Source organism: Micromesistius poutassou, assembly GCF_964030765.1.
Source record: "Micromesistius poutassou genome assembly, chromosome: 22".
Classification (NCBI taxonomy): domain Eukaryota; kingdom Metazoa; phylum Chordata; class Actinopteri; order Gadiformes; family Gadidae; genus Micromesistius; species Micromesistius poutassou.
Window position 1 is genome coordinate 6,374,826 of NC_140292.1, and position 25,754 is coordinate 6,400,579.

General features: G+C 45.3%; 1 protein-coding gene across 2 annotated transcripts in view; it reads left to right on the top strand.

The window, feature by feature from the left end:
- Window positions 1-25,754, top strand: part of uhrf2 (ubiquitin like with PHD and ring finger domains 2) — a 38,473-nt gene that overhangs the window by 8,549 nt on the left and 4,170 nt on the right. Inside the window, exons 2-17 of one of the 2 annotated variants that reach the window (XM_084486586.1) lie at window positions 453-1,007; window positions 1,679-2,049; window positions 5,797-6,015; window positions 6,838-6,947; window positions 8,320-8,506; window positions 9,089-9,212; window positions 10,888-10,995; window positions 11,548-11,652; window positions 12,352-12,458; window positions 13,053-13,215; window positions 14,277-14,414; window positions 15,096-15,327; window positions 15,529-15,668; window positions 17,953-18,018; window positions 18,832-18,897; window positions 19,169-21,280. In XM_084486586.1, coding sequence (XP_084342712.1) covers window positions 453-1,007; window positions 1,679-2,049; window positions 5,797-6,015; window positions 6,838-6,947; window positions 8,320-8,506; window positions 9,089-9,212; window positions 10,888-10,995; window positions 11,548-11,652; window positions 12,352-12,458; window positions 13,053-13,215; window positions 14,277-14,414; window positions 15,096-15,327; window positions 15,529-15,668; window positions 17,953-18,018; window positions 18,832-18,897; window positions 19,169-21,229 — 4,752 coding nt within the window. In that variant the 3' untranslated portion in view covers window positions 21,230-21,280. Of the gene's footprint in view, window positions 1-452; window positions 1,008-1,678; window positions 2,050-5,796; window positions 6,016-6,837; window positions 6,948-8,319; window positions 8,507-9,088; window positions 9,213-10,887; window positions 10,996-11,547; window positions 11,653-12,351; window positions 12,459-13,052; window positions 13,216-14,276; window positions 14,415-15,095; window positions 15,328-15,528; window positions 15,669-17,952; window positions 18,019-18,831; window positions 18,898-19,168; window positions 21,281-25,513; window positions 25,613-25,754 lie in introns of those variants that run through there. The other variant, XM_084486587.1, reaches the window with a different exon arrangement.

A 25,754-nucleotide genomic window follows, 5' to 3' on the forward strand; every position in this document is an offset into this window, starting at 1 on the left:
CTCTTCGCGCCGGCTATGAAGAGGGAAGAGTCCGCCGCCTCGTCTTCCCATTTCAGAGCGTTGGCAGAACGTCTGTCCACCGCCCCGCTGCGCGCTCTCGCATTGTCCTTGAGTAGAGCTCGTAGCCGCTGCCGCCGCCACCGCGCTCATACATTTTTCCCTTCGCCCCGACGAGCAGCGCAGTTGTTTTAAAATCATATGGGTGTCTGTTGGGGGGGGGGGGGGGGGGAAACAGCCGCAATAAATGGATTTGCATGAATTGATCTACTTGTGAGCACACTGCTGCTTCCCTTGGCTTATGCCTCTGCATTTTCATGCTCACCATATTGTGTGTGTGTGTGTGTGTGTGTGTGTGTGTGTGTGTGTGTGTGTGTGTGTGTGTGTGTGTGTGTGTGTGTGTGTGTGTGTGTGTGTGTGTGTGTGTGTGTGTGTGTCTGTGTGTGCACGTTCAGATGGAAGATGGCCAGACCCTCTTCGACTACAGCGTGGGCCTCAACGACATCGTGCAGCTGCTTATCCGCTCCCAGACGGACCCCCCGGACGGACCCCCCGGCCCCAGGGAGACCCCCCGGGACGTCCCCCCGGGCCCCCGGGAAGGCCCTATGGACAGACCCCCGACGGCGGCCGCTGCTACGGCCACCCCCTGCGGTTCAAACTCCCCGAGTCCGGGGTCAAACTCCGCTAAGCCCCCGCACCCCCCTGCCCCGCCCAAGACTGGCCCCGCCCACGCAACAGACATTACTAGCGTCATCGTCAACAACAACAACAACAACAACAATAAGAGCGGTGCCATCGCTGGCAGCACGGCTAATAATAATAACAACAAGTGCAACGCGGCCAAGCCAGAACCGGCCGTTGCCGCCACTAACTTTACCGATGCTAAAAGCGTGTCGGGTACGGGGTCCAGATCCGGGTCAGGGTCCAAGTCGTCCCACCCTGCGCCGGACACCCAGCCGTCCACGTCCAGCCGACCCACGCTGGTGGACCCGGGTATCGGCGTGTACAAGGTGAGAGGCTCGACCGACTGACACTGACAGTGTTCGAAGAGAAGGGTGATTTGATGGGAAGATGCTGGTGCTCTGTAGCAGAGGTAGCACGTTAATGTCTTCCTACTAGTGCCGATTAAGCAATGTTGTTGTTTCTTTGGCGGTAATATACAAGGATGTGAGTTTTCTTATTTTTTTCAATATATTACTATTGTCATGCATTTATTTCTTTATTCACACAGACACACACACACAACTTAGAAAGGAATATTAAGAAGCATTATTATGGACGGGCCATGATCAGCATAGAAATGTAACCGCACGTAACCAAGGGTGTATTTGGCGGGGAGGGGTGGGGGATTGACGATCTGTCAGTCGCGTGGAGCATCAGGCTCCATCTAGAATCCCAGCAGGCTGTTCGGCAGGCAGGCTGGTCTAAATGTTAATGCACAAAACGATTCTGTTTTATTGAAATGAACACCTGGTGCAGGCGGCGACAAAGCAGCACGCGTGTTTCCTATAATGGCCTCACTGTCTCCCTCCCACCCGCTACAAGGGAGCGCCGCAAACCAGGTGTGTGTGTGTGTGTGTGTGTGTGTGTGTGTGTGTGTGTGTGTGTGTGTGTGTGTGTGTGTGTGTGTGTGTGTGTGTGTGTGTGTGTGTGTGTGTGTGTGTGTGTGTGTCCCCTGCAGATCCACGAGCTGGTGGACTGCCGGGACGTGACGGTGGGCGCCTGGTTCGAGGCCAGCGTGGAGAACGTCACCAAGCCCCTCCCGGCCCCCGTCAAGGGCAAGGTGGGCCGGCCCCCCAAGAGGACCAACGGCAAGCTGGAGGCGGAGTCCGGAGGCCAGGCCTCCGCCCCTCCCCCCGCCCAGGGCAACAGCCACGGCGGCGCGGCGGTGGACGCCACCCGGAGCAGTAGCGGCGTGGCGGGGGGCGGTACCGGCTCCTCTCCCCTCGCCGCCGGCACGGACTCCGCCGGCGCCAAAGGCCCTGCCCCCGCGGCGTCGGCGGAGAGCAGGCCGCGCGAGGAGGACGTGGTCTACCACATAAAATATGACGAGTAAGTGCGGCGGCGGCAGGGGCGGGGGGGGGGGGGGGGGGGGCTGGCGTCGCTGGATTCAGACGAGGTTTGATTTGGGTCGTCCCTCCCAGACAGGAAGTCATGGGGGGGGGGTTGTCAGAAATGACATGGATGGCACGGAGAACACTTGGTGCGTGAACGCACACACACACACATACACACACATATATATACATATACACACACACACACGTCAGGTGTGAAGGGTGTTGATGGCGTGATGTTTGGGGAGCGTAACGACTTATTTAAATGATGAGCCTTGAATTGGGATGTAAATCAGTTTGGATAAAAATGTCACAAAGTGTGTGTGTTTTTGTAGTAAGTGGTAGTGTGTATGTACGTGCGCTGTGTGTATATATATATACGTACGTGCGTGCGTGTGTACATACTGTACGTGCGCGGGAGTCCTGCGATGTTTTGCCGTCTGAGTCGGATTGCTCCAAATTAGACTCATCTGTTTTACTTTCTTTGGCTCGAGAGCTTCAGGAGATTCATTCAGAAGCTGCCGTTGCCATGGTAACCCGCTCGGCTCTCGGAGTCCTCACTTCGCTGTCCTTCACTCCTTCCTCTCGCTCTGTAATTACTGCGAACGTGCCACGCTTGTGTGGATGTGTGTCTGTGTGTGTATAAGCTTGTGTGTGTGTGTGTGTGTGTGTGCGTGTGTGTAATTGCGCGCATGTTTTTCTTTTTTTCTTCCCTTTTCTCGGTCTGCATTTCGGTTACTATAAAAGGATGTCACACTAGGGAAATAATATTTAGGCTTGGCAAGCAGGAAAATGTGTTTTTCAGATGTGTTTTTCCTCCCCTTATTTCAAATCGTTGTGGTCTAGATTTCTTCCCAATTGGCAACTGGTAAATAATGATGCAGGGAATATATTTGTATTAAGATAAGTATACGCTGTATATATTCCAATCCCAGTGTGTTTACGAATATCCTACAATAGAAATGCAGACGAACGCTTACATTGCGATAGGAATCATTTTTTGAATTTAGCATGTACAGAAATAATCTGAAAGGCTTAATTCAGCATGAAATCCATCATGCTTTTTTCCCCCAATCTGCCGTTGAATCCACCCCAGCCCAACCACAACTGTGCGCAAGCAAACCAAATTCATAAAATCATGCATGACCCAAAGCACAACCTCAGCCCAGAACATCAGACCACAGACCACAGACCCCCCCCCCCCCACACATACGCGCACACACACACAAACACGCACACCCAATCATAACGTAAATCGTTTTCCTTTCTCCATTAATGTCACATTTGTCCGCCTAATGGTTTGTTTAGCTGCGGTTTATAGGATATTCTTTGGATTAGACGACATGGATTCCACACAATATTTTGTATAGTGGCCCGGAGTCCCCTACTCCACTACATATATATCACAAAATACGTTGTATTTTAATTTGATAATGTTTCAAACGAGACATTTTTAAAACCCTGCATGTCCCTTTAAAGTTATCCACTACACATTAAGAGCACGTTAAAGCATACTGTAGCCTCTGCAGACTAATAAAATCAGACGGATTATTAGCACGCAGCTTAAGTATCACTAACTCACTTCTCTCACAACCTCCGTTCATTTGTATTCATGGCACATTACCACGACGCGCTTTTGTGATGCACTTGTTACATTTTGAGTCACACACACACACACACACACACACACACACACACACACACACACACACACACACACACACACACACACACACACACACACACACACACACACACCGATATTCTCGGAGACAAGATGAACACTACACACTGGTCTTTCATCGGGGGGGAATTGCACATGTATACATGTTCAGGGTGTTCTTGTTTCAGCATGTATTCGTCTCTCTATATACCCTACAAGCCTTACGCAGTTACTGGATACAAGACACCCTTTTTGGGGGAGGCGCATCATACTATTTTCGGCCAAAAGAACACTAAAACCACGTATCACAGAGCAGTCTGTCCGGCAGCGCTGGTCTGCAGAATCCCATCCATGTGATGAATGGATGGATTACTTTCATAGTCGCAGCAACACATTGGCTGAGCTGAATCCAGGGAAATTTGTGTAAAGCGACAATGAAGCGGAGCAAAATGTAAAGCGACCTCACTGCACATGTGCAGTGCCCTCGCCGTGTACAAATCGGCCTTGCTGTTGTGCAAAACACGACTTTAAAAAGGAAACACAAAAAAAAAAACGTAATGCCTGGAAACCGGACTAACCGGTCAGTTGTGCGGTAATCCCATTTACTCACAACTTTAACCCCCGTGTGTGTGTGTGTGTGTGTGTGTGTGTTCAGTAATCCCTTCCCTGGCCCTTGATGATATGCTTGTGTCACATGGGGAGGTCACCTGCACACCCCCCCCCCCTTCCCCTCATGGGAGGTCCACTGAAGGTGGCCTGGTCTTAAGACTTAAGCAGAGGATCACTTATCCACTGGTGACAGGGTTACAAAAATCGATTTGGCCTATTCCCAGAATCTTGGAAATGTATTGCTCTGATTGATTGATGGGCAGGACTGTGAGGATGGACAGGAGAGTGGGTTGACAAGGTGAACCCGGGTCGCTACGTGACTTACATGGGTAGTGTTGCCGTAGGAACGTGTTGAGCGGCCAAGCATTCCCTCCCTTCTGGGATTTAAACCACACAAAGTTTGCAATAATATGGGTTGCCCATTTTCTTGATAGACTCTGATGGAGAGTTGCATGGGGTTGCCATGGACACGATTATACACGACAGAACTACATGAAGAGCTATCACGGCTTTTATTCACATTGACATCATACTGTTCCTAACTACAAACAACCGTACAGTAGAATGTAGCATACACATTAAGACAATCCGATACAAATCGGGTTGAAATAGGGCTTGAGTTCTAATTCTGTGTTAAATCATGGGTTGGATGGATGATCATATCGCTATGGTTACGGTATTCTCTCAGATGGTCTGGCCCCCCACCCCGTTCAGAGAGGTTGCCAGAGGACCTGGCCTGGTTCGAGCCAATCACAACCATTTATCTCATGGGGGGGGGGGGGGGGGGGTGGGGGTTGATGTTACGACTGTACAGAGATCTGTTTCAAACATTTTTGTAAACAACCGAGAAGGCTGGCGCTGATGTGGAAGGGTCTGTTGAATCTGTTTTGCAACCTTATTAAACCTACTGGATGATATATTTTCTATTTAAAGAAGAATAACCGACTGCACTTGTTTTTTGTTAAATAGAAAGATCTGTTTGTCGTACTTCCGAGAGGAATTAGTAAAAGTTCAATTAAATTTGGTAAAGTTTCATTGCTCTGATTGGTTGTAGGTATATCCCATGTAGATTGGAAATCTAAACTGAACTGAGAGGTTCAAGAATCTTGCGCATTTATGAATTGCTCACTATTGTCAGGCGCACAAATGGGGTCACAGGAGAAAAACGTTTGGGGAACCACTGCACTAGACTATCCTGCGCACTTGTATATGTTATATCTTCTAATTTATTGTGGCAAGTACTTCTACTGTACTTCTGTGAAACACTGTTGATTTTGGTGAAGAACATATTAAAGACACGCCCCCTCCCTCTCGTATCCCTCCCTCCCTCCCTCTGTCCTATCCTATCCCTATGTTTCTCCATCGAGAAGTGTCTCATTCATCCACCTGTCACTGACAGTGGGGGGGGGGCTGGTTCTCCTTATGTTAACTCCGCCCATCGTTACTGTCCCCTCCCCCTTTCCCCCCCAGCTACCCGGAGAACGGCGTGGTGGAGATGCTGCCGGTGCACGTGCGGCCGCGAGCGCGGACCCTGCTGCGCTGGGACCAGCTGAGCGCCGGCCTGCGGGTCATGGTCAACTACAACATGGAGACCCCCGAGGAGAGGGGCTTCTGGTTCGACGCCGAGGTGCACGCCCTCAACCAGGCGTCCCGCACCAGCAAGGAGCTGCGTGTCAACATCCTGCTCGGGTCGGTTGGGGAACGGCCCGAGGGGGCGTCATGGGGGAATCATGGGAAATGGAGTCTTTCCTCTACCGAAAAATAACCGAAAATAATGAGAACAATCAGTACTGAATGACAGACGTTCTGACCGTGTCGTCGTGGATAATCGGCAGATTTTTGGTCAGGGAAATGAGTTCATTATTCATAAGGAGAAATATAACTACAAAAGGGTTTCTGCAAAGTTGCGTAGGACACCTCATGAGAATAACGAGGATGATGATGCTATTATGTTTGTCTTACAGGGCTTATCAAGAGGAAGACACTCAACTACAATCGATACACTGTAGATAAAAGTAAAAAAAGTAAAGTCAATAATAAATAGGCATAACAACTATTAGTGGTTATGAAGTCAGTTGACACATTAATAAAGCATACACAGCAGTAAATATGCTTAATAAATCCTATTGTAAACAGGTGCACTTTGAAGGTGATAAATAGCTACCAAGTAAATCTTATGAGGAATAAATCTTACAAGGAAGGTAAGGTTTTAGCAAAAGGTCTGTGTTCCATGTTGTTGATTCCTGAGCCGATATATCTCAAGGTTTCCCCAAAACAGCTCCAATAGCAGAATCCAGAGACTTTCCTGGTTTCCGCCGCTTGCATCATCCCGACTCCGTCAGCATATTGCTCCACCGTAGTCCTGCCCAACAGACACTGATTAACAAGAGACTTCTGGTTTTGATCATCATGCCCCCATTTTTCTTCTGCTGGTTCCCTGCCCTTCTCTCTCTTTACCACAACCCTCTCATTAATGTGTTACCCCCCCCCCCCCCCCCCGTCTCCCCCCAGGGGCTCAGGAGATGTGATCGCGGACTGTAAGGTCCACTTCCTAGACGAGGTCTACCAGGTGGAGAGACCGGGGGCCCGGGCACTGTCTGCTGCAGACGGACAGTTCAAAAGTAGGTCTAGGTCTTTAGTTCCACGGGACAGGGCGGACCAAACAGTGTCTTATTTTCATTCATTATGGTGACACTGATGAGGATCATGAATGACGCATTAATGACTAAAGTCAAAATACGTTTTTTTTCCTAAAAGTACTAAAAATACTGCTGTCCTTTGAACAGCAGTATATTTTCATGCAGATAACTGAATCAAATCTGGGTTGCCAAGTCAGCAACACCCAAATATCAGTAAATACAGAGACGTATTCATGAATAACAGATTCAAAGCTATGCCTGATTTACTGTTTTTTTTTTGGTTTCAACCCTTTGGTATTATCTCTGAGGAAACGGTGTGTGATACCTGGGGGGGGGGGGGGGGGGGGGGGACAACCTCTTTACATAACGCTACGATAAGACCAGAGTAATTTGGTTTTTATTCTTGTCGACACCCTCAATGAAATGAGGATAAAAGCGGTGTTGTCTCGTCTGCACACGGCAGAGCCACTATATTGCTTTCCATTGCTGCTAATACACTCCCCATTATTGTCCAAAAAAGGCATTACATACATCAAGTGACAGAGCCTTCCTGTTGCTATGGTCAGCAGATTCCATCCATATGGAATTACCTTGTGAGGGCACTCTCATCTATTATTCACTACATTTTTGGGCAGCTATGTGTCGCCAAAAATAAAAGTTGTCCAGGGTAGGGTAGGGAAACTAAATGGGCAGGAGAGGTGAGACGCAGTAAACTATGGGCTGTTGGGGACAGAGCCCCAGTACCTCGACCCTGACAACTACACTACCCTGTTGTCTAAACCCCACTTACCATGTGTAAACAAACAAAAAAAGACAGATAAAGAAAAAAGTCAGACATCAGACATAAAAAATCCACTCTACAAAAAGCGTTTTGGACTCCGCTCCCGTGCTGATCATCAAAACTCTCAGTGATGATTAACACGGAGGCAGAATCCAAAGCGCTTCTTAGTGGGAGAGGATTTAAGGATTTTCTTGTTTTTCTCGTCACGTCACACACTGACACAGGGATGTATAATCAATACGCAAAACAAGTGGAAAAGCTTATTTCCCAAAAAGTCTGAGGACGGCTAACACCCCCTCCTCCCCACCTTCACCTTTTTATTTGATCATCTTGATTATGTTGTATGTGTCTGCTGTGTGTAACGTGTTCAAGTGACTGTGACTTTGAATTTCCTCTTGGGGATCAATAAAGTATCTATCTATCTATCTATCTATCTCTCTCTCTCTCTCTCTCTCTCTCTCTCTCTCTCTCTCTCTCTCTCTCTCTCTCTCTCTCTCTCTCTCTCTCTCTCTCTCTCTCTCTCTCTCTCTCTCTCTCTCTCTCTCTCTCTCTCTCTCTCTCTCTCTCTCTCAGGGAAAAGCGGGCCGGAGTGCAAGCACTGCCGGGCCGACCCCGACGTGGAGTGCCGCTTCTGCTCGTGCTGCGTGTGCGGCGGGAAGCAGGACGCCCACATGCAGCTGCTGTGCGACGAGTGCAACATGGCGTTCCACATCTACTGCCTCAGCCCGCCGCTCTCCACCATCCCCGACGACGAGGACTGGTCAGTCGCCGGGGGGGGGCGCCGCGTCCCTCCTTTATAGTTGTTATAGCGTTTACATTGGGGGGTGGGGGGGGGTGACATATTAAGTGGGTTACAATGCTACACATTGGTGGTGGTTAGTGAGTGTAAAGCGTCTTCAAGTGTCCAGAAAAGCACTATATAAATTCAATCTATTATTATTATTATTATTATTATTGTAAGGTGACATATTATACCACCAGGTATGACTCTGATTAGCCGTTACAAGCTGTTTTGAAAATAATAATAACAGCTAATCAGAGTCACACCTGGTGGTATAATATGTCACCTTTAATGATCCAAATCTGAAACTAAAGGTTTCTCTATTTGCACTATGTCAGTGTTCCCGTCAGCACCCTCTGGTGGCTGGAGTTGCCGCTACGGTTGTAGTGAGTGACTCCCCCGTCCCATACGAGAACTGAGTGTAATGCTCAAACTGAATCAGCCGCGTCATGTCACCCCTCTCTCTGTCTGTATCACGCGTCATTTGGTCAAGCCCCCTGTGCTCCAGTGTTCACCCGCTGTAACTGAGCGGACCCTGTGCCCCCTCCCCCCCCCCCCCAGGTACTGCCCCACCTGCAAAAACGACACCAGCGAGGTCATCAAGGCCGGGGAGAAGCTGAAGGCCAGCAAGAAGAAAGCCAAGATGCCCTCAGCCACCACCGAGAGCCAGCGGGACTGGGGGAAGGTGAGCTGTTAGGGGGAGGGGGGGGGGGGTCACACCTGGGCTGTTGGGTCAAACCCTGGAGCGTTACCTACAATGGTACTGTTTTTTTTTTTGGGGGGGGGGGGGTGGTGGGGGGTGGATGAGAACCCACATTCGAACTCCCGTGGGAATGAGCTAAACAAATGAACTCTGCTCCGCTAGAAAACAGGGTTCCCAGTCCACTTTGTATCAATCGCGAGGTCTTGATTCGCATTCAATCTGTGCTGGTCAGTTTCCACAGAACTAGACAACTCTCGTTTTACATCCAGGCAGCGCATGAGTGTGATACATTTACATTACTATTTATTTATTTATATCTTATCATTACACGAGATATAATATTAGTTTTCGTGTTTTCTGGTAAGACAAATATGCGACTCTGCACCCACTTTTCTCGGCAAATGACGACATAGTTTTCAATCCCTTTTAAGTGTCGCAGCGTGAGCACGAACTGAACCGGGGGGAAGGTGACAAATTGTAACAAATGACCGGCTGGTTCGGACCAATTCCCCTGGAGGTCAAAGGGTAACGGCGCCCTTAGAAACCCACGTAGATTGGGGCTAGCCGAGGGGAACACAAGCAATCCAATTGGAGCGAGTGAGCCTTTTATATCACATGGATACACTACTTATTTTAGTAGCTAGATTAATCTGTCGCTTTTGGTTTGTACATTCGGGGTGATTCTTTGATTCTTTCTTTCTTTCTTTCTTTCTTTCTTTCTTTCTTTCTTTCTTTTTTCTTGTCTTCTAGTTAAGCCTGTTCTATTCTCCTTAAACCATGCTTGCTTGATATTATCCAAAACCGTTACCGTTGACCTTAATAATATTTTGTAGTATCTCGCTCTTCTCAGAGTGATGCCCCAAAAAAAAAAGTTTTCCCGCACATGTGTGAATAATATTGTCTCGTCCAATAATGTCCGCCGACTCGTTAATTAACCGGCCTCTTGTTCCAAAGCACCTTGCAACGTTTTTCATGTTAGGTTTCTATTTAATGAGCGCAACCCATTGAAACCAAACATGACTTAAAAGGTATGCAAGTGTTTAGCGACGCCATGGTAACTGGAAGACGGACAAAAAGAAAAAGAAAAAAAAGATGTGTTAGTTAGATTTTCACCGCCTTTTAAAACGGAGGTCACGTTAACAATCACGTTAACTGTCTCCCTAAACTCTAACGTGAGAGGGCCGCCTGCGTTTGTTCTCCTAAGGTCTCGTGAAACAATGCTCCGCGTTGGTCGCCGCCTCAGCGTCTTAACCTGCGCTTCCTGGAACCGCTGACGGAAAATCACTCGGCGCTCTGTTTCTTTTGGTGGGGGTGTTGCAGGAGGTTATGGTGTATGAGTGTCTCCTAATTGGGAACAGCTTGTGCCTTTGAGTGCGGGGAAGTGCGATGAGTCATGCGGCGAGGGTTTCGGAGTAATAGCGAACTGGGGTTTCTTTGTTGGGAACCGCGATGGCGCTGGTTCTATTATGTATGAGATGTATGCAGAGGTAACACTTACACTATGTATGACAGAACATTACAGTTCATTTGATTTGAGAGAAAAACAAAAACCGTGGAAGCAAGCCATCATGATGATGTTTGTTTCATTGCAGGACATTCATTTTGAATCCCAAGAGATGTTTGTTCCAACGCACCGTTTCTCTCCGGGTAATTGCAGGGTATGGCGTGTGTGGGGCGGACTAAAGAATGCACCATTGTTCCGTCAAACCACTACGGGCCTGTTCCTGGTGTTCCGGTCGGAACCACGTGGAAATTCCGTGTCCAGGTGACCTAACGTTTCCGTTTTTTAATCATCGTATTGATGTCGTCTTTGAGTGCCCTTTTTAAGAAGTCAAGATTGTGGACTTAATGTTAAGTAAGTCTAAAGTAATTTAATTAAGGAATTGTTGAAAATGAGTGATTTTAAAGGTCAGGTGTGCCTTGTTTGAGTGTGATAGCATATTCTATATTACCAGATGTTTGTTTGGTCTATATTATTAAATGTTTTTTCGATCGGATAAACACATGTGAAACTCCTTCATGATTATCTAGCTAACATATTCTATCGCGCACCTCTCAATCCCAACTTCCTTAATAATGTTGCATGACATTAAAGGCATGCTGTGGCCTCACCGACCAATGGCAGCCCACCACAGCCCATTGGCAGCCTCTGCCTCAGCAGTAGCTGGTTGCTCCTGTATGTTCCCAACCTGGAACCTTCTGGAAGAATGTGTGGTTGATCTTTTGTTCCACCTCTCTCTCTCTCTCTCTCTCTCTCGCTCTCGCTCTCGCTCTCTCTTTCTCACTCTCTCTCTCTTTCTTCTGCCTGCTCTTCCAGGTGAGTGAGGCGGGGGTGCACCGACCGCACGTGGGCGGTATCCACGGACGCAGTAACGACGGCTCCTATTCACTGGTTCTGGCCGGGGGCTTTGAGGATGAAGTGGTGGGTAGTGGTTGATGTCAGGTTTCTTTCTTTCTTGTGTGTGTGTGTGTGTGTGTGTGTGTGTGTGTGTGTGTGTGTGTGTGTGTGTGTGTGTGTGTGTGTGTGTGTGTGTGTGTGTGTGTGTGTGTGTGTGTGTGTGTGTGTGTGTGTGTGCGTGCGTGCACTGAACAGTGTATAAACAGTTTTCACTGTTCAAGTGTACATGGATTTATTAACTCTATGAATGTGTTGAATTGTGCGCGATAGAAATGGAATTCAGGACTGACTCTTTATTATACGTTAAAAGGTTTCGGGAATGCAATGTTCTGGTGGCTGATATTGTCTGCCAAGGCCATTGTCTCTATAGACCATTACTTTTGCGTTGTTTATCAAAGTGATAAAATACCAATACCAACGTCCTAAGGCAGGGGTTGGCTCTGTCCCAAGTGTGTACGGACGGGTGTTGGGTGATTGATCTGTCTCTAAAGTGCATTGTTGTTGTTAGCAGTCGTTTTATGATGCCAGAGATCTGGGTTTAATTTGTCCCGGGGTTCCAACTGTACAGTGAGTTGTCTACTGGGTGGTCTGTTGTTGTTTTTTTTACCCTTGCCATATGGATGGGTAGTTCTACAAGGTGTGTGTGTGTGTGTGTGTGTGTGTGTGTTACTGTTATTGCGTGTAAGTCATGCTAATATGTTCCTCCTCTTTGATGTCCAACAGGACAGAGGAGATGAGTTTACCTATACAGGAAGTGGGGGTCGCGACCTCTCAGGAAACAAGCGGATTGGAGAGCACTCCTTTGACCAGACTCTGACCCACATGAACAGGTATTCCAACTGGATTCATCAGACCCATTTCACTGATTCCATGTATTATGAGTATCAGTTCCAATGCTCAAAGGAATCACTAGTAGAAACCCTGGTTTGATTCCAAACTGTGAACCTTTCCATTCCCCCTCTATTTCAAACCGCTTTCTTCACTGTCTTAATTATCTTATCCATAAAGCCAATACAAAAGCCCATACAAAATGTCAGCAGTTTTCGGTTCAGTGAAGCGTTCCATAAAGAACCACAAAACTTGGCAGTGTCTCATCAGCAATATTACAGTTGGCTACTAGTAGCAACAGCTAACAATAGCCACCGCCAGTTGGCAGCAACACTAGTGTTTATAAAGCCCACTCCTTTTAGTGACAATATTAAAAGCCTACGCAAATACAGATTCTAACAAAGATCTGCATCAGTGTAACCATGGGCCTTATTCACATAGCAGCCATCTCGGCTCCATCTCAGTTCCTTCTTTTAGTTTCTTAATGCTAGCTGGGTGTGGTGGGGGAACTGAACAGGGACGCAAGCCAGCAGGTGAACAAGGCTTCAAACCCCATAATAGACCATCTAACGGACCGCTGTGGAACTCCCCGACAGGGCATTGGCGCTGAACTGCGACGCGCCGCTCAACGACAAAGATGGCGCCGAGTCGAGGAACTGGCGCGAGGGGAAGCCGGTCCGCGTGGTGCGGAGCTCCAAGGGCCGGCGCATCAGCAAGTACGCCCCCGAGGAGGGCAACCGATACGACGGCATTTACAAGGTACGCTGCGCACACAGTATTTACATGGAGCAGTGTTTATAGAGTATTTACAAGGTACGCTGCGGACACAGTATTTACATGGAGCAGTGTTTATAGAGTATAGTATTTACAAGGTAGGCTGTGGACACAGCGCAGTATTTATAGATTGTAGTACTTGCCTGGTGCAGTATTTAGAGAATATAGTATTTACAAGGTTATCTGTAGACACACTGCAGTATTTACAGACAGAAGCCACAAGGTGTTTGAAAGGGTACTCAAAAGGTACAGGATTTTTAAAATGCAGTATTGATAATCAGTATTGTTCCCTATGTATTAAAAATGATATGGTATGATTACACAGTATTTAAAAGATACCGGTACAATATTCACACCATTTTCAAACGGGTTTTATATTTAGTATTATACAAAATACAGTATACAGTATCGGGTACAGTATCGGGTACAGCATAAACACTGTGGATGTCACCAGAAGCGATGCCCCAACTGCTGTACCAAATATGTGAAAACGCAATGCGTCCTTCTTTACTGTGTCTCTGCGTAACTCACAGAATAAATAGCTAGATGGAGGTAATGGAGAGGCAGGGGAGCTGCCTCCCTTACACTCGTCACAGAGGATAAATATATGGAACACTCCCTCGTAAATACGATGCATTGGTTTTTCAAAATAGACAAATTCCGCAAGCACTATGCAGCAACCGTAGGTCGTGAAATGAGCACGTCGTAAAAAACATTAGATAAATAACACTATAAAAATTGCCGTTTTTTGACATGTTTCTTTGTGAAACCCAACCAACAAGCATCACCCTACCACTTCTTCGACTACTGTTATTCCACCTGGTTTTTGTGTGTAGAAGTGTAGCAGAAGGGTACATGATGAAGCATTTGGTATTGTTACATTTCAACAGTATTAAATAACACCTTACATCACAGTGCTGCGTCATCACTAGCCTCCTGAGAGAACGTCCAGATCCCTCAAGGTCACATTTGGTTCCTCTCTGCAGACCAGTCTGAGCCTGTCACTCTCTCTATATCTAACGTGTGTGTGTGTGTGTCCATCCCAGGTGGTGAAGTACTGGCCCGAGATCGGGAAGTGTGGTTTCCTGGTGTGGCGGTACCTCCTCAGACGGGACGACCTGGAGCCCGCCGCCTGGACCCCCGAGGGCCTGGAGCGCAGCAAGAAGCTCAGCCTGGCCGTGCAGGTGAGAGGGGCGGGGCTTATGGTGTGGTTCCTTTGTGGTCGGAGGCGGGACTTGGCGAGAGGGGAAGAGCATCGTGAACCGGCCTCACTGTGATGGAGCTAGTGGGAAGTAGGGAAAAGTAGAGAGTGGTTGAGCTAGCGGGAGTAGAAAAAAACTCTCAAAATGGATAACCTTGTCGATGGCGACGGTTAAAGGTATACTTTTTTTTTTTTTTTTAAGGTTTGTACATCCGTGTTGATATGAGTTAATAGAGTGAGGAAGGAGAACTACAGGATTTTATCAGAGGGGTGTAATGCTATGGGTGTTAACAGGTGTATCTCATTAAGTTAATTGAGGGGAGGTAAGCTGGAAGTTCTCATAATTAACGCCATGATACCCTTGTGTTCGCCCCATTAGAAAAACCTCTGTGATCAAGGCCTACTCTCCTAATATTCTCATAATCCAACGTTGAATATCTTTCAACGTTTTACCATCCCTCCCTCCCTTCACAATGTGGTGCAATACAGATGTTTCTTCGCGGTGAATACTCATAAAGTACTGCATCAATTAAAACCGTATCTGACCAGGGACGCTTTGCACATCACCCGAGACAAACTACAACAACCGATTCTGAGTTTTCCTCTTCCACCCGTATTTATGTTGTCCCTTTTTGAAGAATCTCTCTCTCTCTCTCTCGCCCAGTACCCCCCAGGGTACCTGGAGGCCATGGCCAACAAGACCAAGAAGGAGGCGAGTGCGCGGGGCGGGGGTGCCGGCCGGGGGAAGCGCCACCGAGGGCGGGGCCGGCCCCGGATACACCCCAGGGTGGAGGAGCCGGTGAAGGAGGAGCCGGACGAGCGGACGCCAGTGACCATGGAGACGCAGCCGGCGCCTCGGAGGAACGGAGAGGGGCAGAAGACCCCCAGAGCGAGCGGTGGGGGGCCTTTCATTCATTCCTTTATTCATGTAGTTCTGTATTTACTTACTCAATTAAGTGTCGGTAATTACTTAAGGAAAACAAAAGTGCATTTGTTGTTGTACTATGCCAAATTAATATAAGTGTGTAATTATATTTGCGTTTCATAGCCTAAAAGTGTGTGTGTGTGTGTGTGTGTGTGTGTGGTATTGACACCAGCCGCGGAGGAGATCCCTGCTAAGAGGATAAAGGTGGAGGAGTCCTTCCAGTTGTCTGTTCAGCAGCGGCAGCTCATCCAGGAGGACACGGCCAACAGGAAGCTCTGGGACGAGGCCATGGTGTCACTGGCTGAGGGTCAGGTATGTGCCTGTCCTCCATTTTACTAAGCCAAGGCAATGGACTCAAAGTGCTTCACATAGCAACATCGTCATACAATACAATTAACTAATAAAATAAGACGGATGCATTTAAGATTTAGCAGAAAGCTAAAGCAAACATACAATAAGTTGCAGTAATAAAATCAAATGGCTACGTAAAAGAAAATAAAGGCAAAGTCTAAGTAATAAAATAAAATAGATACGTAAAAGAGAATAAAGGTGACTTCCAGTTTGGACAATGAGAGTAGTAAGACGTAAGTGACATCGCACTCTCAGACTAATCCCAATTTACCCTCAAACTAACTCGATAGCTAGAAATATTTTGGTAAAAACTATGGATGAACGAGGGTAGAACCACCAGAAGCCACAAAAAAGACAAAAATGTGCCGAAAGCATTAGACACTAATAACCTGTCGTTCTTGACATAGAAGGTTTTTAGCTCACTAGTAATTAGCCGCTACCAGTGGCGCACTGTTGGCTAGCATACCTAGTGCTACTGAAGTGTTTTGCCCTATGTGCTTTAACGATTAGCTTTCCTATTTAAATACATTTTGAATTTACAACAGTATGGATGAATTATTGAGCACTGCTTGTAACTACAATCACTTCCAACTGCCCTTAGCTCGTAATCCTTGTCGTGGGTGTCCTCTTGAGGCATCACTGGTTAAGATAAGCAGCAAGTGCGAATTTGCGCGGTTTACGTACACGCCTCCATCCAACTATTGGCCCACACAACTGACGAATCAGAGCTATAGATTACATTTCATTTGGAGTTTGCAGACTCGCCACTAGATGGACGTAAATCATCCATATTATTTGTAATAACCATGGTACCATCACACACAACACGCAAACCAATCTTTTGTCCAAAACCAATTACAATATTGATAACATGTCATACCATTAAACAAAATGTTACAAGACTGTTGAGTGCACACCACATAAATCACAATAAAATGAAAGAGGGCAAAATTAACTGAGTTATCAATCTTTTTTTATTTATAAGGAACAGGAACTAAGTGCATCACAGCTTAATGAAAGGCAGGAACTGTTGAATGACAATGAAGTAGGTGAGGTAGCACATTCAAAATCAGAAACAAGGTCCTAAAAGGAGAAATCCAGGCATTTTAAAATAGATAAAGAAATTAGACAGAGCAAAATCAATTAAGTTATCATACCTTGATACCTTCATACCATATATATGGAATATGGAGTCGTGATGACTGTTGTTTCCGGTCTTAACTGTATATAAGAACTTAACGGTAAATCACGGTATACTGCTGGTAACGCCAGAAGCGGTCCAGTCTTGACTTAAAACAGTTTATACTATCACTCATGATCGCATTCTCCTTTCTCCCTGAGATCCTAAAAGGATCCTAAAAGGATCTCGGGGAGGAGTTCCAATCGTTTACAATTCTTTGGCTGAAGAATGAGCCTTGCATGTCAAGCCTAAACCACTGCTTGTGAATCTTCTGACTGTGGCCCCTGGTCCCTGTGTGCTGTGGTCGTTGGAAAAAGAGCCCGGGCTCAATTCTGTCCATACCATTCATGATCTGGGCCAATTCATGATCTGTAAACTTGTATCATATCACCACGTCATCTCCTGTGCATAAGTTGTGGTAGTTTGAGGCTGGAGAGACGTTCTTCATAAGGGAGGGATTGGAGGCTTGGTCCTAGCTTCGTAGCTCGTCGTGGAGACCAGATTACATTCCCATACTCTAAGTGGGGTCTGACCATGGCAGAGAACAGCCTAGGCACTGTGACTTCATCCAAGCATGTGAAAGTCGCCTTCACAAGACCCAACGTTCGGGAGGCTTTGTTTACTGGGTTTGCTATGTGGCTATGAAACTTCAGCTCACTGTCAATTGTAATTCCCAGGTCTTTCTCTGATCTGTCAGTGTAACACCATTCATTGTGTAATCTAGTTTGGGGTTGTTGCTGCCAAGATGAACCACTTTGCATTTTCCGTCATTGAAACCGAGCTGCCATTCTTCTGACCATTTAACCAGGAGGTTAAGGTCTGCCAGAATCTGAAGGTGGTCGTTTCGGGTTATCATTCTGTTGAAGATCTTGGTGTCGCCAGCAAATATCTTCGATGTGCTTCGGATCATGTCTGGGAGGTCATTTATGAAAATGACAAACAGTATCAGTCCTAGGACGCTCCCCTGAGGGATTCCACTCAGTACAGTTGCCCAGTCAGAGAGTTTACCATTTACGGTCACCCTCTAATCATCAATCTTCTCTGTATTTGTTTACATTTTATCAGGGACAGGAACTAAGTCCATCAGAACTTACTGAATGGCAGGAACTTGTGGATGATGACAATGAAGAGGTGAGGTCAACACATAACAGAAGAAAAAAAGAAATCTTGAAGAAAAACAGTAACAAGGTCCTAAATGGAGAAACTCTGGCATTTTTAGAACCTGTTTGATTTTCTATGGTTACCCAGTGTCAGTAGTCGAAGAAAATGGTCCAACCACCTAGACATCAATCTCCAAATGACGAGCGCATCCAGGCAAGCTTTGACACCAACCTAAGGGGCAGGTGTTTAACAGTGCCATTGACCTGTTAACATGCTCAAAATATCATTACAAGCACTATGTAACATGTACCAGTTCCTTATAAGACCAGTGTGGATGTTGAATTCAGTAATTTTGTAGAGTAAGTATAGTAGTGTTCACATACCTGTTTACCTCTGTCGCTCCAGGTGTTTACCAGAGGTCACTGCCTTCACCAACACTACTACTTATACAGATCATTCACAATTATGAATGCGTTATGTACAGGTGTCTTGTATGGAGCTGGTTCATGTTGCATAGTGCTTGTAATGACATTTTGAGCATGTTGACAGGCCAAGAGCATGGCTTAAAGGTCTGCCCAATAGATTAGCATTGTATCTTGCCTGGACGCACTCGTCACAAGGAGATCGTGGTCTGGGTTGTTGGACCATTTTTTCTCCATTATTGGCCACTCACAGTACTCAAGTCACCCTAGAAAAACAAACCTATGTATTAATGGCCAGATTGTTCCATTAAAACAAGCAACACTACAGGGTAATGAACAACAATATTTCCCCCTGTGACATTAAAGTATGATTCAATACATTGAAACAAGTTACATTAAATTTTTACATGGTCTGTATCAGGAACAGGACCCAGGTCCATCTGAAATAAACAAAGACCTTCAGGAACAGGCAGATGAGCATGACGAGGTGAGGCCTGCACATACCTGAACGTATTCAAATAAACATACAGACAGGTAGCAACAATGATCTTAAGACAAGTCAACATTAAAATCTGCATTCTGTTTGCCATACATAGACAAACCAAATATGCAGACCTCAATCCTACTGGACTACTCCACAAAAATACAACTTGCTACAACTATTAACAACTATTTACACACAGAACTATTTACACTTATTTACACTTACACAAGCTACTACCCAATCACTCACATCCAATGAACTACCTACATTTCAGGAGCAGCCAGCTACTCAAACTGAGGGGATCCGCCTTGAACAGCCCTTGGATGGCCCGTACCAGCCCAGTGCAATGGAAATTGTACCACAAAAACTGCTGTATCGGACTCTTAAGTTCCAGGATAGTTGGTATCAAGCATTCCCTTGGCTGCATTACAGTCAGCAAGTTAAGGGGGTTTTGTGTTTCCCTTGCATGACTACTTTTGCAAATGAAACATCGACATTGGCCAAAAGCGCTGAGCAAACATTTATCTCGGCAGGGTTCCGAAACTGGAAGAAAAGTAGGGAAGCTTTCAGCAGACACCAAAACAGCAAGGCACATGTAATCGCTCTGAAAACACAGGCACACTTACCCGTTTCTATTCTGTGCAGCCCTTTAGCAAGGGCTCAAGAGGCAGCCAGGTTGGCGCTTTTACAAATTGTAGGTGCTGTGAGGTACCTCTTAAAACAGGGCTTGACTCTAAGAGGCCATTCCAAGAAGGAGGGAAATTTCTCAAATTATCTCAAAGATAAGGCAGAGGATGACCCCAACCTGGCAAGCTGGCTGGAGAGAGAGCATCCCTACACAAGCCCTGAATGCCAAAATGAGATGGTGAGCATTATGGGTAATATTATAATTAGTGGGATAGCTGCAGAGATTTCTGCCTTACCTGTGCTGCAGTACTCCCTCATAATGGATGGAACACAGGATGTCAGTGGGAAAGAGCAGATCTCCATCTGCCTCCGCTATGTGGACCAAGACCTGGAGCCAAGGGAGGAGTTTGTGGGCTTGTATGAGACCTCTTCCACAACTGGCGAGCATCTCTGGAGAATTGCCTCCGATGTGCTGCTCCGTCTCAATCATCCACTCTCGGGTCTTCGTGGCCTAAACTATGCTGGAGAAGCAAACATATCTGGGATGCAAGCTTTGGTCTGCAGAGAACAGCCGCTTGCCACTTTTGTCCACTGTGGTCCTCACTGTGGGAACCTGGACACACAAGCAGCCTGCTCATCCACACCAGTTGTAGGAGATGCCCTCCAGTGTATCCATGACCTTGGTTGTTTGTTTGGCGAGTCTGAGAAATTCAAAACCATCTTTAAACAGATAGCCATATCTGATAATGACTCATTCACCACCATTAAGCCTACCAGATGGACTGTGCGAACAACAGCGATCAACTCAGTCCTCACCCAATATGAGGTGGTCTTGGCTGCACTGGAGGAAATGGCTTCAGAGAATTGGGCAGCCATAGCTACTCGAGCAAGTGTCCTTCTTGACCAGCTCCAGAAAGGCACCACAGTACTTGGCCTTCTACTTGGGCAGGATATCCTCTTGAAAATTGAAGGTCTCAATGAAAGCTTGCAAGGGAGAGCAGTAACAATTGCTGGGATGTTACAGGCTGCCCATTGCACAAAGAAAGCGTTTGGGGCACAGAGAACGAGCAAGACATTTATGGGGCTTTACTCGAGAGCTGTAGAATTCACAACATCTCTCGATCTTGAGCCAATAAGTGTACTACATGGTGGGCCTGCAAATAGTCCCACCCTGTCTTCTGCAGAGGAATATTTCAGGGTGCAGTTTTTCTCTGCCATCGACACAGCAAGCATGCAGCTGGATGAGAGGTTCAACAAGGAGGGCCTTGGCAATTTGTCCATGTTGGAGCAACACCTACTGTCTGGAGAAATTAGCGAGGTAGTAGCGCTCTACCCAGAATTGGATGCACTGCTGCTCCCAGTGCAACTAGCTATACTGAAGGCCAATCACAAGTTCAATTCTTGTCAGGAAGTCAGTAATATCTTGAAGACCATGGTACCAGAAGTTAGGCAGCGGTTTCCCCAAGTGGAGGCTCTTGTTAGACTGTTGCTTGTGGTCCCAGTGTCTTCTTGCAAATCTGAACGACGCAGCAGTGCGCTGCGCCTTTTGAAGACTTTGCTCCGCTCCACGATGTCGCAGTCACGACTCAACAGTGTATCAGTCTGCCATGTCCACAGAGAGAAGCTAGAACAAATATCCAGAGAGAAAATAGCTATTGCCTTCATTGGCACATCGGAGAGGCGTGGACATTTGTTTGGGACATTTTAAAAGGCAGAATAGGCAATAGGCTTAAGTTTGTTTAGTAGTTGTCCAGCTTGGCAGCATTTACACACACACACACACACACACACACACACACACACACACACACACACACACACACACACACACACACACCTGTTTTGTGTTCTGCTGGAATTTGCAACCAAAAAGTTTTTTTTTCTGGGTTTATCAATTAAATTTTTTTTCCTGAATTCATATCCATATCTGGTCACAGTTCTTACTTTGTCATTTTCAAAACAACGTACTGCACGTGCACCCACCTCTTTTCAGTCCACACAAAGACACTTGAAGCAGGTCGGGAGCTCAACAGGCTGGCCTAGAGAAGGACCATAATAAAATGGATTGGCATCAGTGTCAGAAATATAACCACTAGACACTTGGAATTTTGTTACATTAGCCCATCAATAGCAAGCTTAGAGTTATTTAGAGTTGAAATGAACTCCGTCACTCAGATACAAGGGAAAGGATGGGCAGAGGTTGCCATGTTTCACACTATTCATGCCCATGTCCCGAAAATAGGAGACCACTACCTTGTTAAAATTGCAGCTGGTGTTCATCAGGCCACCTGGCGTGGTGCATTCAAACTTTGCGTTGGCAGATATTAGAAAAGAACCACATGGGCCTACATCTCCACCTTCATGGAAAGAGGCGGTGATATCAGTAATTCCCAAAGAAGGTAAAAATAAGGACTACTGTGAGTCCAATTTATATTTTGAACGTAGATTACAAATTATTTACATCCATTATCTCTAGAAGGATTTAAGTTTTTTAGCCTGATTTGATACACGAAGACCAGACAGGATTTATAAAGGGCAGACAAACACAGAACAACATCAGGCGAACTTTACACATTATAGAACAGGTCAATTAACAACAAATAAGTGCAGCTCTGGTCAGTTTTGATGCTGAAAAAGCTTTTGACCGGGTTAGCTGGCCCTTTTAATTTTGTCAGTTGCATACAATCCCTTTAAATCAATCCATCAGCCAGAATTAAGATCAATGGCCATTTGACTGACAGCTTGAAGCTGTTTAGAGGGACCCGCCAGGGATGCTGCTTGAGCCCCACCCTATTCGCAGTTTGTATAGAGCCTCTCACTCAGAATCACTATAGCAACAGATGAATATATTATAGGTCTTTTTGCAGATGATCTCATCACCTATATCCAGGATCCAAATTCAACATTACAGAAACTTGTAAAAAATTATGGAAGAATTCAGACAGATGTCAGGCTACAAATTGAACATTAAACATTTATTTATCAGACAGACCTATAAATTGAAGAGGGAAGCTACATTTATAAAATATCTGGGAGTGTTAATAACTCAGGACATAAACAAAATAAACCAAAACGGTAAGATGAATAGAGACAGCGAGGTGGTCGTCACTAATATTGGATTTCAGCTCTAGAATTGCTAACAGTAAAAATGAATTTGATGCCGAGGTTGTTGTACCTATTTTTAGCACTCCCAGTAAGAGTCCCTGAATCCCAATTTACAGCTTGGGATAAATTTATATCTCGGTTTAAGGCCAAAGTATACTACTCCATAGCCGTAATCCGACTCCGTAACTACGGAGACCCCTCGAGTATTCAAAGTTCTCCGTCGGGATGTCGGATACGATGGATACAATGCAATTTGCCACCCAATTGATCTTGTATGCTGACTACTAAGTACTAACCATGTAAATAGTGTTGAAAATAAACTTCCAAAGCTTTTCAAATCTTACTTGGTGTTTTATTGGTCCTTAATGTGCAAAGTAAACAATGTACAAAGTAAATAAGGTGCAAAGTCAAACAGGGAAACGTGATTCCGGAAATTATTTTGTTAGAGGACCAATCATAGCCCTTGCCGTCTCCGTTGCCTCGACGGATAGTTAAAAAATATTGGATGCGCACGTAGAGCTACAGAGAGGGTTTACAACAGGCTCTCCGTCGACGGAGAGGGCTCTCCGTGTCTACGTAAACCACTTTACGGAGGAGCATAAATCCACCTTTATTTGGGCAGGAGCTAGGCCAAGGATAAGATTCAAGACACTCCAATTAGACAAGGAAATTGGGGGCCTAGCACCTACCAGATCTCAGAGAATATCATGCTGCTCAAATCAGATACATTGTTTATTGGTGCTCCCAAGAATATCAAGCCAGATGGAAGGACATTGAGTTAAATCTATATTAGGCTCCTCCTCAGACTAGGCTAGGTGGTAAATAATATTTAGATCAAAAAGGTGTCAACTTCATTTTAGAAGGACCACTTGGTATATGGAATGAGGTTGTCAAAAAATATAAACTGGCTGGAGACAGTAAACTTTTGATTTGGCCTTCTCAAACTCCCCGGTTTGGACCTGGAGAAACTGATACTTTTGCTCAATGGGCCAAAAAAGGAATAACAGCTTTTTGCGCACTTGTAGAGGGACAATCTTTTAAAACATTTGAAAAAAATAAAAAGGGAGTCTAACTTAGAAAACAGGGATATGTTCAGGCACTTTCAATTGAGACATTTCTATGACAACAAAATGAATATGTATAGATGGTAATGAAGTGATTGGAGTGCTTACAGGTTCATATAAACAAACACCCTCAAAAATTGTTTCTAAACTGTACAGGGGTTTACAAAAAATAAATGGGAGAAGTACATTATATGTAAAAATTAAGTGGGAATTGGAATTGAACACTGTACTGTCAGTGAGTGATTGGCCTTCCATACTGAAAACCCAACACATTTCGACTAGCTCCAAAAGATGGAGGGAATTCGGGTGGTAAAACGTAATCCATTTTTTCATTACACCACACATAAAAAATAGACAATTGGATAGAGAGCAGCACTGTTGGAGACCATGTGGACAGTTAAACGCCAATCACTCACATGTGTTCTGGTCTTGTAAAATTTCAAACATTTTGGATCTGTGTTATTAAGATTCTGGAGGAGATATTATGTTATAAGATTCCCAGTGACCCCCAGATTATGTACCTGGGTCTGATCCCGGAAGGTATGATTGGAAAACTCCTATCTTTTTTAAATCTTGATAATTGCGGGTAAAAAGGCCATCACAAGGAGCTGGTTGAAACCTGACCCTCCTGGACCAGGTCAGTGGATGGACATTATAGAAGAAATATATTCCATGGAAAAACTGACCTACTGCCTGAGGACTAAAAACGAATTATATGAACACTGTTGGGAAAAATGGACTACATATAAGAAAAAGGATGGGTCATGCCCTTTAATGGTCTGAGAAAGTAAAAATAAAAAAATGTATTAAAGGTTTTCAGTGTGGAGTAGTGTCACCCCGTGTTGTTCTTCTCTTTTATTCAAATTTTTATTTTATTTATCTTTCAATTGATTTTTGGGCTTGTCTGTTTTTGTCTTCTATGTATCTTTGCAACTTGCTTGAAAAATAAAGTAAAAAAAAAAAAAAGAGAGAATAAAGGCAATGTAAAAAATTAAAGTTCAATGTATTTAAGATTTTGCAGAAAGCTAAAGCAAACAATTATAAAAAAAATTTAAATTCAATTTACACAGATTCACAGATTCTATGGTATGAAGTCATAGATGCTATTATTCGGTGTTGATTGTGTTGTTTGCTATGTAGAGATGAATGTGAACATGGAGAAGATTAAATGAGAATAGATCAGAGATCAAGTCAATTAATGTGACAAGCTGGTTGCTTAGTTGTGCGTCTCAAGTTTAGTGTTGCTATCTGTCGAAACTGTTGCCTGCCGTCAAAACATCATTCTTTGAATGGTTTTGATGGTTATAAATAGTGAAATGAAAATGACTACAAAGTGATGTTAAGGTTGATACAACTGTGGCTATGGAGGACATGAATATCTTGAATGACGACCCTTCCTCGAAGTGTGAGCTTGTCCGCAATTGGTTAACTGACCCTTGCCATTCCCCATTAACAGGCCTTTCCTGTGAGCTCAGTAAGACGTTTTTACAGAAGTGGTAGCATTTGAAGGTTGCATAACTGACAGATCTCAATATCACGTGTTGCTAAGAAACAAGATAGTTTGACTGGCTCGGGAGACACACATGCATTTAACAAGGTTTTGTTGATGTGTAGTGTGTGTGTGTGTGTGTGTGTGTGTGGCTGTTCTTGTGCTTGCATGTCCCACCTAGCTCCACACATCTTATGTGTCTAATCATTTATGGTTTCAAAACACCATCAATCAATAGCTCTTTGGATAAAAGCACCTGCTAAATGACAAAAACAGACAAAATTGATCAACCTTTCTTACGTGTGTGTGTGTGTCTGTACGTTCATCCGTGCAGAACTTCTTGTGCAAGGTGGAGCAGATGTTCATGTGTGTGTGCTGCCAGGAGCTGGCCTACCACCCCGTCACCACTGTGTGCACACACAACGTCTGCAAGGTAGGAGACCATCTACAACATCCTGTCATCCCCTGTAGTCATTGTTTGCCTTTAAAGGTGCTGTAGATATAATATAAAGGCTATTATTTGAGTGTGTGATTAGTTAGAAATGGCCTAGCCATCCGTGAGCTATTACTGAGGG